A 19,785-nucleotide genomic window follows, 5' to 3' on the forward strand; every position below is an offset into this window, starting at 1 on the left:
TCTTGGTTACGTTACTGAGCGTTCTGTGCTGAGCTTTTGGAGTCATCCTAGCTGGAGGTGTCACTTCCAGGGAGTGAAGATCTGAACTCTTTGAGATGACTCTGTAGCCCTCTCAGCGTCATGCTAATAACAGTTTGTGATGGTAAGCTTTCTGAGATCTTTTCTGTGAGGCAAAGTTCACATCAGCAGATATTTCTTGTGAAGAGCAAACTCAAATTTATTTATTTATTTTTTAACTCAAAGCGTCTCTAACCCACACCTCTAATCTGGTTTCATCGACTTGACGTCAGGTTTGATAACTCCTGACTCTACTTAGCTTTTGTTCATGTCATTATCCGAGGGGTTCACACACCTCTTCCAATCCACACTGAAGAACGACGCAATGAATTCTCTGTTCTTAGTTAAACAGATTGTCTTTGTCTATTATAACTTAGATGAAGATCATGGACATATTTTGGGACAAATTTACACACAAATGCAGGTGAAAGGGTTCACTCACTCTTTCTCGCCACTGTTAGTCTGAGTTTTATGAAAACATGGAGGGCGATGGGTTAAAACTGCTGGAGAAAAACTTAGAGAGATAAGATTTTCTGTTTTGTTCAGAACCATAGACTTGTAAAGATAAAAGAAATCTTAAGGATAAAATATGACCTCTAAGGTTATTACTTTTTTATACAATAACAAACTAAATTGTTTTTACAATTTTCCTTGTTGAAAACTATAGTGTTGGTGTTCATGTAAAAAAAATAAAAAGAGCTGTCAGGAGGAGAGCCGATAAACTGCATCACCTTTGGGAGAGAGAACCTTGGAGATAATGGATCTGAAGTTCGTAGAATAAAAACGTAGAGCACGACGTGCGTGTCAGTGAAGTTGTAAGCCAATCGGGAGGAAGTGTTGTCGTCACAGGTGGCTCCCAGTGGGTTGCTGTCTAACCAGCATGCATCGTGTTAAGTCAGCGTCGTACAGTCCGACACACGGCCAGCTCTTCTTCATGTCCTGAATCTGGCTTCTGTCATTTCTGCTTTGTTAAAAACACAATCCGTGAGGCTGGCGATAACGAGGCCTGTGTGCTGCATGTGTGATTAATCCGGTCCAGTCCAGTCCGAGAAGAGGCTGTTGCAGGAATCTCTGTTGCTTGGAGCACAAAAAGAGCACAAACAGAAAATGTTTCAGTACATTTCGTATTATTTATTTATTTTTTGGGTTCAGACTTCAGAAAGAAAACCATGAAAAGGAACCTGAGAAGATTAAAGACATGAATCCATTAAGAGGTCGACGGATGCAAGAGCACATTTTACTTTGACAGAGAGAGAGAGCGAGCGAGAGCGAGATGGGAAAAAAAGAGAAAAGTGCACAAACTGGAAACGTGATTCTCAGATGATCCACAAACACATTTTCATTGAATGTTTTTTTTTTTTTTTTTTGACGCCATTAGATGACAATGAAGAAATATGTTTACCTGTATGACACTGTTGAGAGCGAGCAGCAGGTGAACACCATGAGGTTCTGTTCACATGAAGGGTCTCTGAGGAGATCATTAAATCATTGTTGTGATCATGAGATTCTTGATTTGTTTCCTCTAGAAGATTTTCATTCTTCGTCCTGTTTCTCATCAGGTTTCTGAGCTCAGAGGAAATCAGACGCTGTGTTTTACCTGCTGCCGACAGCGTTCAGACAGCGGCACTACAAAGTTCTCCTTCTTAACATACATATGTAACATGCATGTATGTTTTATAAATCATTTACTTCATAATTGGGTAAAAAAAAAAAAAAATCTTTAATGTAGTCAGATTATTACACCTTTTTTTGTTTTTTAATTGTGATGCAGTGATGTCTTTTTTGTTTTATTTAATTATGCTCACACTAATTTCTCGAAAAGATGTGAAACAGTTTTTCCTGAAGAAAATAAACCCAGTATCTCATCACGTTTAAAAAAAACAAAACAAAAACAACCCTTAAAGTCTGAATATCCAGCTAAATGACCAGTTAGAGACGGGTGTTTTTTGGCAGCGAGGGCTGTTAAATGCCTGCAGTGAACTCTTCGCCGTCTGCAGTCCATCCATCCGGCCATGTCGTCGTGCGGCTGAATGGGTGTTTGAAACCCCTGCAGGAGGAGGACAGACAGCCAAATCATTTTCACAAGTGGCCCGGCGAGCGGTGCCACATGTTAACCCGGAGTCGTTGCAGAATGGCCCAGATTCTCCGTCCAGACGCGCCGCAGCCTTGACTGGAGGCCTTTTCTTTAAGGGCGGGCAGCAGGGCTGAAGAAAGAGGTCTCGCCATCGATTGATTTTCCTCACTTGCACTTGCCTGTATCCCACGCTTCAGGAGGCCCGAGAGCAGCCATTGATTGAGAGGCCACGCTGGTCATTCTTCCATTTTCCTCAAGACTTCCTCAATGAGCTGCTGTCTGTGTCATGGCCTCTCTCCTTTTAGTTTCCTCATTAAAGGAGGAAATGTAGGTCTTAATGATGGTCACAGCTGGCGGAGTTGTGGCGTAATGTGCTGTGATATATTGTGATATTTGGAGACTTCAAATATCAACAGAATCTGATGCTTGAAGACTCAAAGGCTCTCGGTTGTTTTTGTTTTTGATATACGTCCCCGTTATTGTTGATATTTGTATCCTCAAGTTAAGTGTCTCAGATTAGTAGTGTTCAAGTTATTTCCAGTATTGATTAATCTGTTGTTTAGCTTTTCGATCAATGAATTAATTGTAATTTGTGTAAATTGTCAGAAAAATGTCCATTTAGTAAATGTCCAATGAAGAAATACATTTCACAAGAATTACTGATTTGAGGGAAAAATATAAAAACCTTTTATTACTTTTGGAAAATAAAAAATGTAATTTATCATGTGAAGCACTTTTCACATTTGACAAAACAATCTCTGCTCAAGGTCCATTTAGTAGCTGGTCTGGAGCTTTCGATCAGTTACTCCTTCTGCTCTAGTTGACCTTGAAAACAGCATTTTTAGCACCGATGGACGAACTCTATTCGCTGATGAAGATCATATGATATGATCAAAAGCTCCAGAGCAGCTGATGCGTAGACCTTGAGGTTGAGATGGTAAACTGAAACTGATTTTACATTTCTATCATACATGTCATGTATGTATGTGGGCTAATGTGAAAATAAATACATTTCACATCTGAATTTAGAGCCGATACGATTGATTGGTTTATCGATTAGTTGGCAACAATTTTGATAATTGATTAATCATTAAAGTATTTTTATGCAAATAAATAAATTGAGGTTTCAGCCTCTGAAAGTTGAAGATTTTCCTGCTTTTCTCTGTTTTATATGAGAGTAAACCTAATATCTTTTTTTTGGTCAGATAAAACATTTGGAGTTGTCATCTTGGACTTGGAGAAACTGGGATGGACATTTTCTTTTACTGTTTTCTGACATGTTAATGACTCAACAGTTAATTGAGAAAATAATCATCAGGCTGATGATGACAATCATATTAGTTGCCTCCCTAGATAAATTCACATAAAGCCATAAATGGTTTCATGTGCTTTTTGTTAGGGAAGAATAACAGACCACCAACAGTTGGTTGGAACCACATTTTCCTTTAACCTGATGTTGTGTTTCAGGTATCTTTACGCTGTGGGACAGAGAGTGTGGAAACGCTGGAAAAGAAGATATTTTGTTCTCGTTCAGGTAAGAAACCGGTGAAACTGAGAGCAGGTGACATCTATTGATCCATGATCGATTGGGACATTGTGTTTTAATATCAGAGAGCCACTGCAGGCAGGACGAGAGAGACTACAGGTTAAAAGTAAAACTAAAATGAGTCCGCAGCAGCAGAGTGACATTAATGAACTGTTATTCCACAGAAGAAAAGACTTGACTCGTACAGATCCATTATCAGGGGGAATATGAAATAACTCATTAAACAGAAGTTTTTGTGTTTAAAATGCATTAGATCCTAAACTCAGCCTTCACAGAGAATGTCCTCACACTGAAGCAGCTCTTTCAGAAATTGATTTTGGAGTGGGAAGGCGAAAGTGGGAGAAAGAAAAAAGAAAAAAAAAAGCAATTTAAGGTTGTTAAAGAAAATCATCTCACATCAGCCGCTCTACCTGAAAGGTTTTTACATCTCGGCTGTGCACAAGAGTCCAACTGAAGCAAAGTAAATCAAGTTTTACACTTTTTAATTTCAGCTGTTATGTACTTGTGGAGGACTTAGTGATCACTCAGAGCAAGGGTAAACGTTCAAATGAAAATGTCGCCTTTGTGAAACAACTCTTCTTGTTTCCCGTCCGACTGAAAGTCCTTTAAAGGCATCAGAAGGTCTTTCCATTGAGACTCATTTATATTGTACTGATTGTGGTTTATGATGTTAATGGTTCATTCAATGTTTGACAATATTTTTACTCTCTACGCTGTGGTTTAAAAATCTTTTTGTTTAGTTTCATTAAAGAACATTTTCACCAGTTGCAACTTTATTTAAACAGAAGTGGAACGTCTGCTTTGTTTTGCCAGTTTTCAGCCAGAGCCGGAGACATTACACGTTCCATCCCATTCTCCTGAACGTGATAGGTCATTATACAACAGGTAGTTCCAACCAAGTAATTTGATTGGACGAGAGGCATTCCATGAATGCTGATACAGGGTATAACAGCACTGGCACTTTAACTACATGTATCACTCTGCCTAATCATTAATTAGCGTTACATTAACGATCGTTATCTGTCTTAGATTGTAACAAACTTTGCAAAGATGAAAATATTTCCAGAAATAACATTTGAGTTGAATGATGTATGAGGTCAGAAGAGGATGAAGGGAAGAAGCCATGATACTTCAGCGCACACCTGAGGTAAAGTAGCAAGTTAGTGTGCAGTGTGCAGGTCAGGAAAATGTTTGTGTTGCTTAGCAACAGTCCAGTACCAGTCCAGTTGCAGAACTATTTGTGTTGGTGTAGCCAAATAAATGATGAAATAAACAAATGATAATCTGTTGTTTATTTAATATTGCGCTTGTAGAACTGTTGTATAAAAGCAACATCACAGGAGAGTGAGCGATGTACTGAATATCAGCTCAGCTGTGATTGTCCTGACCAATCACAGCTGAGCTGATATTCAGTACATCCCTCACTCTCCTGTGATGTTGCTTAAGTAACACCTTGAGGAAATTTCTTCAAATTTGACACAAACGGAGGGGAAGGATGAACTGATTACATTTTGGTGGTGAAAGGTCAAAGGTCACCGTGACCTCAAGACACATTTTTGGCCATAACTCAATAATTCATACAAATTCATGATTATAACCCAATTAAACACAAATATTTGATTGGCATACAACTGCAAAGTGGTTATTCTAATTATAATAATATGCGATCGTTAGAAGCTGCTGGTCGTAATGAACCTACAGAGAATTATCAGTTGAATCTGCGGCTCCCCTCGACTTAACGGAGCTTTATAGTTTATAGTTTTAGTTTATATATTTAAAGAGTTTCAGTTTGTTGTGTATCTGTCCAGACAACTTTTCTGTTCTGGTTCACTCCACAGCAGCAGCAGCTGATGGTTCTTCTCCAGGAGCAAGTTCACCATTTTTACAGCTGAAGATTTTCAGGGTTGAGACATTAACAGTTCATTTAAAGCATATCTTAGGACACATCATGAAACTCAACTAGAGACCGTGCTTCCTACATAAAAGCTCTATGGGAAATGAACGGGCTCTGGAAATATGAAGAAACCAAACATGTACCCATGTGTGTTTGGACGGCTTGTGCTTCTGAAGTGTGCCGAGACTTGTGGTTGATCAGTGTCTTTGTCCTGCAGGTGAGTCAGTACACGTTTGCCATGTGCAGCTACAGAGAGAAGAAGGCGGAGCCTCAAGAGCTAATGCAGCTGGAGGGCTACACGGTGGACTACTGCGACCCTCAGCCAGGTAGACACACCTTTTTACATTTCCAAGTCTCCACGGCTAAATTCAAATGTAAACAGAAAGCAGATCGTCTACACCGCAGTGATATACGAGCTGCATTCAGTACAAAGCCATTCACGTGACCTTCCTCCTCCTCAGGCCTGCAGGGCGGCCGGGTGTTTTTTAACGCGGTGAAGGAGGGCGACCTGGTGATGTTCGCCTGTGACGATGAGCAGGACCGAGTGCTGTGGGTCCAGGCCATATACCGGGCCACCGGGCAGTCCTACAAACCGGTCCCCCCGCTGCAGAACAAAACCGCAAACTGCAGAGGAGGACTTCAGAAACCAGCGTCCCCCATCAGTAGGTTCTGATCCTCACTGGGTCGGTTTGTAAAGTGAAAGTACTGAGCAATCTGAAATCTGCTCATTTAGCCTGATATTATAATTCATAAAAGTTCATTCATAAAAATCTTTTAAAACTGCATTATCTTTCATTGAAAAGTTTAAGATTGAAAAGATCTTTGTATCAGCAGCATTTGATGACTATATTCTTGACGTTTACAATGTTATACATGGATTTACAAATGAGGTGGCCACTTGTGTTCAGCCTTCAGCTTGGATTTGGCAACAGGCATTTGACTGATCCTGAATCTTTGTTTGAAATTCAGGGTTAAAAATGTCTCAAAATTGAAATAGTGTTGACACCACTCAGGAGGTGGAGCTTTATGTGGCTGCGACCTGTATTTAAACTCTTTCTTCGTATTCGTTTTGCTTCTTCTTTTTTCTTCTGTTGTTGCCTACTTTCCTTCTTTCCTCATTTCCTTTCTCTTTTTTTTCATCTTTTTTGCACTTTACCCTAATCTGCCACTGCTTTCATCTCATCTTCCTTTCCGTCTCCTCTGCCTTCTCTTCCTTATTCCTTCACATTGTTTCTATTTTTGTTTTGTTTTTTGTTCCTTTTTTCCAATTAAACATGATGTTTGAAAAGTGGAACAGACAGACAGGCAGCAGGATCTCAAGACTGAACTTATGTGGGGGCTTTGATTTGTTTGCAGTTCACTGATTGGTTGCAGGTACACACACACACACACACACACACACACACACACACACACACACACAGTTGGAGGCAGATCGAAACAGGTTAACAGCATGTAGGTTTCACTGCTGTGAGAGAGAAAACACACACAAGAGAAGAAGAGAAAACAAAGACTCAAAATAAGAATCTCTCTTCTTCAATACAACACACCATGTATCTGTTTTTCTTGCCCTCTTTTTTTCCTGTCATCCATCCCTCCTTCTTCCCTTCCCTTCTTTTTTCCAGCTTCCTGTCTTCATTTCCTATTCCCATATTTTCTTGTTTTTTCCGTTATTTTTCCTTTTTATGCCTCTTCCGTTTGTCTCATTTAATTTTTCCCTTCCCTTCATCACTTTCCTTTCCTCCTCTCTTGCTCTTTTCCCACATCTGCCTTCTTTTTTTTTAATCTCCACCCTTTCCTCCATTCCTCTTTCTTTATTTCTCTTCCAGTCTTCCCATCCGTAGCCCCTTTTACTCCCTGGGTTTATTTTCTTCGCTGCCCTTTTTGCTGCGTTTGCCAGTAACTGTTGGGATCCACGTCACTAAATGGCGCTTTTAGAAAACTTTTTTATTTTCCTGTTTGGCACATTTCTTCCTTTTCTTGTCTTTCTCCTGCTGTATATTCTGCCCCTACCTTGATTTGTTCTTTCTGTCCTCTTAACTTCTGTAATATCATGTCTTTGCTTCAACACACACACACTTCATTTCTTTTTTTCCCCCTCCATCTACAAATCATTTAATTTATTATCTGCGGGAGGAGGGCGGCGGCGGCGGCGCTTGTGTGTGCGCGGCTGGCTGTCTCCTCCTGGCCGAGCATTGTGACATGAAGAGCTTCATACTGAGAGCTGATTATGACAGTATTTGTGTAATTTGGCGCAGCGGCGGCCTGTTCTTGCCGTCGCTCGTTAGTGTTAAATGGGAAAGATTGAAGAGTTAATGGCGAGAGGTGCTGACATGCTGTTTGCAGGTGGAAATAGAAGGTGTCCCTGAAATAGCTCTTAACTGGGTGCTAAGTGCCTGTGTGTGTGTGTGTGTGTGTGTGTATGTGTGAGTGTGTGTGATTGTAATAATGGGTTTGACACAAAGTTGTTCTCGCTTTAAAAACGATTGTGTCAGTGAACCTGCATCTTCGTCTCTGCTCGTAAAGAATGAAAGGCGGAGGTTAAATAACACTAATGATTGCATGTGTACACACAGGCGAGCTTTTATGCAGCCACATGCACACGCACATGCACACGCACACACATGGACGGGTCATTTAACATTAACAAAATCATACTTCTCTCGTCTTGACTTGCGGAAAAAGCAGCGTTTTCCTGCACAAACGATCCATTCTTCTGTGTTTGAATGTTAATAACTGAGAGCGAACAGGTGAGACAATGAGAGCAGAGACACATCATCTTCTCCTTTGTGTGTCTCCGGCTCAGGACCGTTCTCAGCTTTGTGCCTTCGGTTGCGACTCGGAGCACAAAGAGCGAGCAGGCAGCGGCAGATTTTATTGACTGGCGCGTGAGAGCAAATAATGAAGCTGTTTACACGTGGAAGTCGTGTCAGAGGCTCACACACAGCAGGCAGCTGATGGTTATTGTTGTTCCTCTGCTGAATGGATCCTGCTCTGTAAATTCTCAGCTTCTGTTTTCAGGGATCAGCTCTTCCTCCTGTTTACTGCCGGAGGTCCAGCACATGATCTCACACCGATCGAACTGGTTTAATGAAAATAAACCTGATTCTTTAATGTCATTCAGTTTGCACAAACTATGACTGTTCTACAAGCTTAACTGTGTGTTTGTTATTGTAACCCTGACGATAAAGGTCTGGTACATCTGCCACCGTATGGGCGCCATGTCAGGACGCTCTCCTGTGGGTCTCGTCAGAGGTTAGGGACAAAGACCTGTATGGACTTTTTTAATCCTCCGATATCTGTCGGCTGGTCTGAGGATTTTATTCGTCACCACACAAAAAAAACTGGTTTGATAAACTACGTAAAATAATTTCCAACTTTGTGTGGCGGGAAAAAAAAGCGAGGTGTTCATACGTCAGGATGTCAGGTTCAAACAGAAAAAGCTGGACTACAACTACCCAGTTTCTTTCACCATTATCTGTGTAATGTGTGTTTAAACACTGACATGAAAAGTTTATATTTTGTGAAATTTATGGAAAAACACAAGACAGACCTTATAATACTATCAGATCATAAACTCTGCTTCAGCTGTTGTGCTTCTGTAACAAAGAAACATGGTTTGGCAATAATCCGCAGCAGCAACATGTTTGTACTGGGAGATCTGCAGAACACAAATATCTCTATCTAGAAGTTAATCACAAACTGCTGGATTTCATGAAATGTGCCAATTCAGACAGAATGCATGACAGCAGAAAATGAATAATTAGGTTAGAAAGGGTTTTAGACTGAGGCAGAAGAAGCTGAACAGAACACGGGCTGGAGCGGAAATGTACTTAATGTCACTACAAAATTCAATCTAACACCACATTTTTTTATTTCCGTCTCTAAATTGAGTTATTAATTGTTTTCTCCTTCTTCTGTCAGTGCTGTTTTATAATATTGACATTGTATTTTCCATGTGCTGTGAGCTGTAGGTGCAGTGACAACTGAAGGGTAATGATCATGTTTATGATTGCTGTTGTTTGAGGTGCAGGAAAAGGTTTGGTTTAGATGAGATAATTGGTTTGACTTGTGTCTGTTTCTGGGCTCCGAGACTCTGGGTCACATATGAAGTCGGTAAAAAATATAGTATATTCTTAACTGACTTCATATATGTGTATTTATCTGCTTTCATCTTCATAGTCCGTTCGGTTCTCTGTCTATGCTCTTGAAAACTTTATACAATTTTTATCGTCTTATTTGTCATTTGACATCGTATGTGGTGGTTAGATTTAAATACACAGTATGTAACTTCTGCCCCTAGGGGTCTCCCAATGAAAACAATAGTAGCCTGGAATCATGGGAGTTGTTGTCTTCACCGCCATCGCTGTGAGCTTTTTTTCCCGTTTGGATTCCTTCAGTGTCGGTGGTTCAGGAGGTTTTTTACCTGCAGCTGAATTATCCACAGAGGTGTCCTCCTCTCCACAACAAACACACCATTAAACCGGTTCACATTTAAAGTCTGAGTCGGTTTGGGTGCTGAGACTGATGCTAACCTTTGTTTTGATTGTTTGATTACTTCAGATGCGACGTCGGACGACTAAAATCCTTCAACTCGTTGAAATATATAGTTGAAAACAACCAAGGTGTAAAAAGTATCTTTAAAATGTCACTTAAAACTGGATGAAAGTAAAGTTTTGACGCTTCTGGCAACAAGCACAACGCCAACATATCCCCATCATCACGTCATCGACAGGCGACCAAATGAAACACAGAGCATTACCTTGATTAAAATAACGGATTTCTTTAGGTTTGAAAATAGATGGAAGCAGATTTGTTCTGCTATCTGCCATAGGTCTAATCATTGTTAGACATTTTAATGTGGAAAAGTCACATGTTATAGCTTTAACCAAGCTCCGCTAGAAAAGAAAAATAGATGAAAAGCAACAAAGCAAGGAGAAAAAAATGCAGATTATTAAGAAGAAAACTTTTTGGTTCCATAAATAAAATCCAGGCTTTTGTCTTGATGCTGTTTCATGGTCAGATTTCAGCAGCTGGCCGTTCCTGAGATTCTCAGCTCTGAAGTGAAAACTCTAAAGAAAAGGACAAACAGACAAGTGTGAGTTTGCTAAAGAAACTGGAGTAGCTATCACTTCCTGTCACCGTCCTGCCTGTTCGCTGCAGCCAGCAGTTCACGTAAACAAGAATGAAACGGACCGGCGTTCAAACGACCCGCAAAACAAAGTCCAAACACGTGGAAATCATCGAAGGCTGTGGGGACTTTTCGTTGCGACCTCTGACCTGAAATCCACTTTTATCAAAGAGACCGTGAAGTCCGCCCTCGCTGTCAACAGATGGGCCTGTTGGGGGTCGAGGCCGATCCTGAAGGTGTTTTTTCGGGGATGTTTACACCTGTCAGTTGTGTTTTTGAAGAAGCAGGTGGTCAGTTTGACAGCGAGGATGATCCTGAGGAGCGACGTCCAAACTGTCCTTTCGCCTTAACCTTCCGGGGATTCAGTGGCGCCCTCAAACGCAGCACAACAGCTGAGGATGTGTTCATGTGCTTCTCTCAAACTTTTCCCCCGAGTTGAGTTTGTCCGTTTGAGTTCTCCGCTGCGAGACGCCCCGCACAGCCACACGGAGGCTGATGGGCTTGTCCGTCCGCATCTTCGTCTCAGCTCGCCCTGACGTCGTCACCGCCATGCTCTGACAGGCAGATCAAGTCTCATCTCTCAGCCCGGTGCACCTGAAACTGAAACGCTCTCCATCTTCCTCCTCCTCCTCCTCCTCCTCTTCGTCCGCATCAATAACCTGCCATCAGCGACCGCCACCACCTCTCAGAGCAGGATGTCACATAGATGTGACTGTTGCTGTGACGATACCAATGGAGCTCAGACGAGATGGATATGGAGAGATCAAGCGCAGAGAACTAGCCTCACCCTCCCACCTTCAACACACACACATACACACACACACACACCTCAGCGCTCAAACATCCTCACACATGTTATAAATATCTATAAAAATCTAGACATACACAAACAATACGGAGTTAATACCTTTCAGTTCGACACTGGGTTTATATTACACGTCCACAGTGTAACGCTGTTGGACTCTACAGGTGTAATACTGAAAGAAAACCCCTGCAGATATTCTACTATTTGTTAAAAACTTGGCACCTGCATTACCCAGCATGCAACTGCATACAGATAGGAGTTTTGTTGTGTTAAAGCCAGTAGTACTTCCCAAGATCTGCACACAGACTTTAATGTGTAAAATCTGTGGAGTTGCACTTCAAGTCGTGGACACACAAAGGCTGATAGTTATAATAACAGATAATAATACAATAATAGATGTAATGTGGGATTCACTGATCTGATCTCACCGAGTCTGATCCAGTACGGTTCAGTTCTGTTGACCCTTTAAACATTTAGTGTGTTTATTTGCTGATGTAGACCATGAGATGTGACTGAAAGCTTGTGAAGCGGGAGAAATAATTTTAATTAACAGATATTGTAATGATGTAATAATCCCAGGTTTGCGGTTGATGTCCACCTCACTGATAAAGCTCTCTGGGGAGTTTACAAGCCTCGTTGTTCAGCTTTGAGTAGAACATCAACTTTTATTTTCCTCCCTGTTTTGCCTCTTGACAAAACATTGGATCAAACCGATCGGGTTATTTAACGTGCGGGGATGGACGGCAGAGAGGGAGGTGGTCACTTATAACACAGAGTTTACATGTTATAATCCCAGAGATTTTTTATGAGGGGGCAGACCTTGATATAGATTATTGACTGCATTTTTCAGTAATAACCTTCCAGATCGTTTACATTCTGTAGTTAATTCTCTATAAATTGGTGTCAGACTTTAGGACTCCTCCGTATGTTCAAAACCTACTTGTAAAACCATCGGTTTGTTTGGCTGCACTGTAAACATTCTCCAGACGCTCTCTGTTGTATTTCTGACAAAGTTATACTGCTGTTCGAAACCACACTTGCTTTCACCGTCAGTGACTGAGCGTCAAATCATCCAAGACTGAAATCTGAAGGATTAGATCTTTGATCTGAGTTTGAACTAAACCAGAATTTGTTTATTTTGTGTTTAATGAGAATATGAAAAACAGAAATCTGTCAATGTGAATGTCACAGTGATGAGCAACTGTTCAAGAAACCTGCAGACAGTCTGGATTAAACACACACACACACACACACACACACACACACACACACACACACACACACACCATCTGTGTCAGGAGCAGTGACATCCATCCATATATTCTGTCACACACGCTCATTCACTCACTCACACACACACACCCCACCCCCCTTCTTTAACACACACACACCCAGCAGATAATAGCTGAAAGTTGGACTTGACACGGATCAACATCACTCCTCCGCCGTCTGTCCCCCAATCAATACTCCCCCCCCCCCTCCTCCCCCTCCTCTTATTATCAGCACTAATCTATATCCCTTTGTCTCGTTTTCTTTAGAGTCGCCTCTTCACTCCCTGTCTTTTCTCCAAATTACATTAAGGACAATCCCGTGTTTTGGAGGTAACGAATGTAAAATGACCTACATCGGAATTAGACAGAGGGAAAGCAGGCCACGGGAGCCAAAGGGCAGCCAGACACAGGAAAGTCAGAAGAAAAGAAGACGGGAAGAAAAGGAGAGGAGCGTCGATTGGAAGTTGATTGTGGAGATTTCACTTTTGCTGTCTTTTTTTTTTCTCATTTGGACAAAAGCGACAAAGGGAGGAGGAGGGAGGAAGGGGGGGGGGGGACGAAACACAAATGTCTGAGAGTCCTTGCGGGCTTCTATGCATCCACACAAAAACAAAATGGCAGCGTTGATAAAAAAGCGATCACTAATGCTCGTCTCGGGCACGAGGCCGCGGGCGTCGCAGGCGTGGAAACAGCGCCGGCATTCTTTCGAGCGAGCCGTGGTCTTTTGTGGGGCCATGTGTCACGCTCAGAAACTTCCCATCCCGAAATGTACTCCCAACAATAAAGGCAGAGTGGAGAGTGTTAGGCTTTTCATTTGACGGGGCCATTAACAGGAAGGCCTGAAAGGACTGGAAATGAACCCAGGTTTGCTCAGGCTGGGCCGCCCCGCGCCTCTTCTGCTTCTTTTCTTTTTCCAGTTTTCTGTTGATTCTTCCGCCGCTGACCCCGAAGCCTCGTTATCATCTGCCGCTCCGGGCGCCGCAAGAAGAGACGAGCTCCAAAGTGTCTGTACTGCTGTCTAAAAATACATCACTAGTCATTCCAGCTTTACTCAGAGTTTGAATCTGGTGATCATTTCCTTATTGTTAAAAAAGCCTGATGTGTCTTCTTCCTCTGAGCCATCGAGCGCCGCTGTTTCCAAAAACTATTAGAACACATCAGTGAGTCACACTGTGTCAGACGCTGAAAATAGAACCCAATAAATTCACAATTTACTCCTGTAAAGTAACATTGGCCAGTTGTTTTGGAGTCTTTTAAAAAAGAAATGAAAGTATATATTCATGAGTTGATTTTAAAGATTTTTCTCTTCAGTAGGAACCAGAGGGTTCGGAGCAGGAAAGTGTGTGTTGATCAGGTGTGCTACTGTCCAGCAGGTATGAAAGGTCAGTGTAAGTGCAGAAGTGTCAGTCTTCATGTGTCTTTCAGAGTGCGGTCTATCATAACACGCAGCTGTTGGCGTTGTTCGACTAATATTGTAACTAATCTGTGAAACTGAGAAGCACTTCCTGGTTTTGAGTCTTAATATCTGAGGGAGTGGGATACCTCTCTCTGTTTTCATGCGGCCTGATGAACATGAAGCGGTGCGCGCCCTCCGAGCCTGATCCTCCTGCCGCAGTTGATCCGTGATGTGTTGTTGTTGTTGTTTGGACCGTGTGAGTCACTTCCAGTGTTTTTCCTCACGTCGGCCATGTTGGCGAGTGTTTGTGTCAGCTGAGAGCTCTGACAGCTTCACAGAGGAGCTGTAGCCAACCGAGGTGGGAACTATTAACCAGAGCACTGAGAGCTGACACTGCCAATGTAGTCCTATCTGTGTGTGTGAGTGTGTGTGTGTGTGTGAGTGTGAGTGTGAGTGTGTGTGTGTGTGTGTGTGTGTGTGTTGTTTCTTTCTTTCTAACCAGAAAAAATAATTCACTTAAAATACTTAAATTTCCATCCAGCTGTTCTAAAATCAAATGTTTGGTCAAATCTTTTGATTTTCCATGATTTTCCAGATAAAAGTAGCTTGGTAACATATCGGGTTTCTGTTTTTCTCTGTAATTTACACAGTGAAACAAGTTAAAACAAGATATATTCAGCTCTGTTTAGATGATTTTTTTTCCGTTTTTCTGATGCAAATTCTCTAAAGAATTAGTGTTGAATTTTATTTCTTTTGATGGAAAATCTTTGTATTCAGGGGTCATGCTTAATGCCATCATGTATTTATTAGTTATTGAAATGGAGAGTTAATAATAATAATAAACCTTATTTGCACAGCAGCTTTCATACAAGAAACGTAGCACAAAGTGCACAAAGAGCTGAGGTCGTGGTGCTGAATGAAGTCGTCACACATCTGAAGACTGAAGCACAATGATCAGATTTCATTCACTTCAACTTGATTTTAACTGAACTGCTGTTTGAAACAGATACTTTACAAAAAACATTTGCATTGTCCCTCTCTGTGTTTCCTGTCCAGGTCTGGATCCGTCTCAGCGGCAGGGGGTGGAGGAGCTGATCTCTGCAGCGCCGAGTCGCTTCGACCACGCCGCCCTGTTCGCCATCTTACAGAAACACACTCTGCAGCACCGCATGAGCGACTCCTTCTCCTGCCTGGTACGACACTCTCTGATTCCACACCACACTACCCAGAAACCAGCCGCGAGTCGAACTGACGTTGTTCGTTTTTTCGTTGATAAAGTTTGAGTTGGTCGAGGCGGCGCTCCGCTCTCTCAGAATCTTGTGTGGCCGCCGTCGACCCCCGGTCCTGGGAAATGACAGAACACAAACATTTCATTCTGTTCATTTTGGTCGTTTTTTAACTATTTCTTGAAATTTTATAGACAAAACAATTGATCAGCACTCAGCAGATCAATCAGTAATAAAAGAAGAACTCGTAGAAACGGATGGAAAAGAATGAGAAAGACTCTAAAACTTCTCAGGAGACAGTCTGAAGCTCTCTCTCTCTCTCTCTCTCTCTCTCTCTCTCTCTCTCTCTCTCCCCCCCCCTCTCTCTCTCTCTCTCCCCCTCCCTCCCTCCCTTTCTCTGTTTAAGCCTGGGGGGCTCTCTCACACTGATTGAGGGGATAAATGCTCTAATCAATACTTTCCAAATAGGAACATGACCCTCATGGACAACTGCTGGGCTGACTCAATGGAGGAGGAGGAGGAGGAGGAGGAGGTGGGGGGTTAAACCTAAATAAGTGAGGAGGGGAGTGAGTGGGTGGGTGAAGGTTTTTGTGTTGTGTGCAGTTAAGCAGGAAACATGAATCTCCGACATTTACTTTATGTTTTTAGTGTAATGCCTGAAGCTTCCTGTACAGTCTGTCCCGCTGTTGTCCACTTCCCTTTGGAGCGGCCGAAGCTCAATCCTCCACTTGACTTGTTAGACTTCAAAACAAACATTCGAGTCCTGGAACAAAAAGTCCTCCAATATTCAGCTTCAGAGAACTTGGCCTAATAACAGCTCTGAAAACGAAATGCTCGACTGCTGCGACATTTTGATGGTAAAAACTCTTCAAAGAGACGTGAAAGACTCAGTTTCATTATGAAGACTGGACTTGAGCAGCGTTTACATCACACAGGATCACTGACCTGTGGTTATACAGATTTGACTTGGTCTTGCCCAGAAGAAGTTCTTGAGACTTGCTTTTACAAAATCTGTAATGTGGCCTGGACCCCCCCCCCCCCCCTCACAAAAAACAAAAAAACCTTGTGCTGCTTCCATCCCTGACACAAGATGGCAACAGAGAGGAGGAGAAAGAAGCCATTGGGTTGTTTTTGTGTGTCAGTGTGGACAGAGAAGTTTTCATTAGTGACCTGTAAAACACTGATCACATGTTCTTCACATGTTCTTCACATGTGATCAGCATCTGCTTGGTATCAATGTGGACGTCTAAAGGGAAATCCACTGAACTTCTCTCAGGTTTTCTCACTTTTTACAAACAGGTCAGAATCAGAAACGGAGTTTGTGAGATGAAATGCGCGACAGAACCGCTATGTCGCAATAACAATCAGGAAATATATTTTCTTAATTTCACAATTACTGAAAGCAGAACTGATCACGTTGGAGCTGATCGATACTTCCGCCTTTAAACATTCAGCCCGTCTAATACCAGGTTTTGCTTCCCATCACTAGCTATCAGTCGAATTTTCAACTTTGTTTGTTGTTTGTTAAATGATCTAGACTCAGACACAAGTGTAGGGAGGTGGAGAGAGTCTGTGACCGTTACTAAACAAAATCACACAAATAGGACAATTACACTTAAGGGACAGTGAAAAGGCACCAACATTAACTGATAAACAAAAGATCCACGAGACCGAACATCTGCCATCACAACATTATCATATTAGTATCATTAACACAGTATTTTATTTTTAAATATAATGGTCATATTACGTCTATACTACATATGGTAACACCCGTCGTACAGATTATGATGCTGGTGGTTCTCAGCACTTGCGACCAATTTCACTACATTTCTGACTAAAATAAATTAACCTTAAAACTCAAGACAGTACTGTTTTTCTTATTCTCTTCCATTTTTCTGTTTTCTGCTCATCTATTCATCCTAGTTCATTTATGTCCCGTGAAAATCATCATGTAGAATCTAGTCTGTTCTAGTCTGTCTGATCTGTCTTTAGATATTCTCTCAGAATCCATCAGATATTATCAAGGATGAATAGAAATAGTTCATATTTTTCTATCAATTGCTATGACAAAATGTATAAAAACTTGAAGTGCTCCTTGTTCAGGGTTAAATCATCCTTTATAACGGCATGAAGACCATCTCTGGAGTCTAAAACTCAAACACAATCTAATCTCGAGGAGTCAGCTCATCCTGACATGTGTGGCGTTGTGTTCTTGTCTTTTATAATCGCGGAGATGTTCACCAGAGTGACATCTGTGCTTCTTTCATTTCTCTACCTGCCTCACCAGGACTCCTTCCAGCACTGCAATTAGACCGATCCATTCACACTGCCCCTCCAGCTTTTCTCTCCTCAGTCTTTTGTGAAAACTCTTGGGCTTTGTGTTCCAACCTGAGCCCCCTTTTCACCAAGCGCTCTGAGAAAAGGCCAGTGCTTCGGCGTGGGGGGACATCTGTTGAGAAGTGGCTTGGATTCATGTCGTAGACGGGGTCATATTTTATTCACAAAGAGTTGAACCCAACAACAACAACAGTAATTAGGCAGAAATTTGGTTTGTAGCTGGGCCCAGAGTCTTGCTAACTGGATCAATGTAGTAGCACTGGTGACTGAAGGGGTCAGATCCCCTCAGTGAAGCTGCTGGTGGACTGTTGAGGTCCAGCTGAAATGGGTTCTTCAGTTAGCTTAATCCAAAGCCATAAGTACAGTATTTACACAAAAGCACTTAAGACCAAACCAGAAAATCATCAATCACTCAAACATGTCGATCCACTGACATTCAGTTTTTACCTGATGAACATTTGAGGACCAGCAGGTCTCGAGTTTGATAGTTGCTGTTGCCTACAGTGAGAAAAAGATAGAACAGAACAGAACAGATATTCGATTAACCAAAAGACAACATTAAGACCCATAATGCATTCTGCTTAATGGGCTGCTAAAAACAGCCTTTTGCTAAAAAAAAAAAAGACATAAGGGGCTGTGTTGGTGAGAGCATGTTGTTTCAGGTACAGGTGAGAAAGTGAAATGTAATCCAGGAAGTCCAGATAGAGAAATAGATCCATGAGTTTGGAGGCAGTAGGACAACCTCTTAACACACCTGCCATATTATAAGGTTATAAAATAGTTTACATCCACATCCCTTTGCTAACATCATAGCCACAACTATTTCATAAAGCAATAATACATCACCACCCCCCCCACCCCACCCCCCACCCCGAGACCAAATCTTCATCAATGTAGCTTCAAACAACCATCGCTGAATGTTACATTTGCTGTTGGTGTAGCACCAGCTGAATGCTCGTACATTCAACTATTACTTAACCCCATTAAATGATTTATTTCCCCCAAAAAATGTCCCTTTAACTTTAACTAACCCTAATTAAAATATCATATATATTGTATATATCTTGAACTTCACTGTCAGCTGACTGGTCAAATCATCAGCAGCCTGTCATCGTCCCAGGAGCCCCCCACCTTCCCTAAACCTCTGGCTGGTGAAGCAGAAGTAAAAGGGTCATGGGATCATGGAGAATGAGCACTGAACTGGACATCATATGAAGACTCAATATTTACCTCTCCACGCTCTTTTAATCTCCTGTGATGTAACTCTGACCCACTTTGGTTTCCTGTCCGCCTTCAGTCTCGAGAACTTGAGACGTCTTTGTCTCCGCCTTCACTTTCGGAGGGCGAGGACTCAGGTGTCCTCGTCCTCCCATCAGTCCTGTCTGAGTGTCCTGCTGTCAAATTAACTCTGGAGCCCTAACATTATACACTCTAATATAATTACTCACATCTATGCGTGCACACGGTTCGGGCTCGAATCTGAAGCTTCCCAGTGATTGAGTTGTGTTTGTGCTAATTAGAGGAATCTGCAGAAGAAGAAAAAGAGAGATGCTCCAGATTGCGTTGCAGTGTTCACATGGAGATGAACCGCTGACCTCCAAAGGAAAGAAGCAGAACAGAAAAATATTCAGAGAGATTTACCAATATTTGTGTTTTGCATCTCCTTGTGATTAATGCAGTGATGAATAACTCGTCCCTCTGCGACTAGACGGGATAAACATCAGCATTTTTTAGCAGGTAGCAGTAAGTGGAGCGATGATAGGGTTTTGAGGACAACACAGATTTCAAGGTTTGTTTTTATAACAATAAATCTTTTTTTCATATATTTGTATGTAGTAGATGCAATAAACTAATATAGAATTAAATATGTATGTCATATATTACATGACCCAGAGGCTGGGAAACAGCCCCACAACATGACAATCACATTACATTTTTTTATTTTTAAAACCATTGTCTCTTTTTGTAACAGTCACCTGTATGTTCAAAGTTAAAAGTCAAGAATGAGCGTTTTAAATCTTTATCTTAATCTAGATTTCCTGTCA

At 41.7% G+C, this 19,785-nt stretch overlaps 1 protein-coding gene across 6 annotated transcripts in view; it reads left to right on the plus strand.

The window, feature by feature from the left end:
- The window catches only part of cadps2 (Ca++-dependent secretion activator 2), a 178,509-nt gene that overhangs the window by 90,780 nt on the left and 67,944 nt on the right, over nucleotides 1-19,785 (plus strand). For all 6 annotated transcript variants that reach the window (XM_056386847.1, XM_056386848.1, XM_056386849.1 and 3 more), the window contains exons 9-12: nucleotides 3,599-3,665; nucleotides 5,789-5,897; nucleotides 6,033-6,233; nucleotides 15,231-15,367. In XM_056386847.1, the coding sequence (XP_056242822.1) occupies nucleotides 3,599-3,665; nucleotides 5,789-5,897; nucleotides 6,033-6,233; nucleotides 15,231-15,367 (514 nt within the window). The remainder of the gene's footprint in view (nucleotides 1-3,598; nucleotides 3,666-5,788; nucleotides 5,898-6,032; nucleotides 6,234-15,230; nucleotides 15,368-19,785) is intronic.

Source organism: Seriola aureovittata, chromosome 10 (genome assembly GCF_021018895.1).
Source record: "Seriola aureovittata isolate HTS-2021-v1 ecotype China chromosome 10, ASM2101889v1, whole genome shotgun sequence".
NCBI classification, from domain to species: Eukaryota; Metazoa; Chordata; class Actinopteri; order Carangiformes; family Carangidae; genus Seriola; species Seriola aureovittata.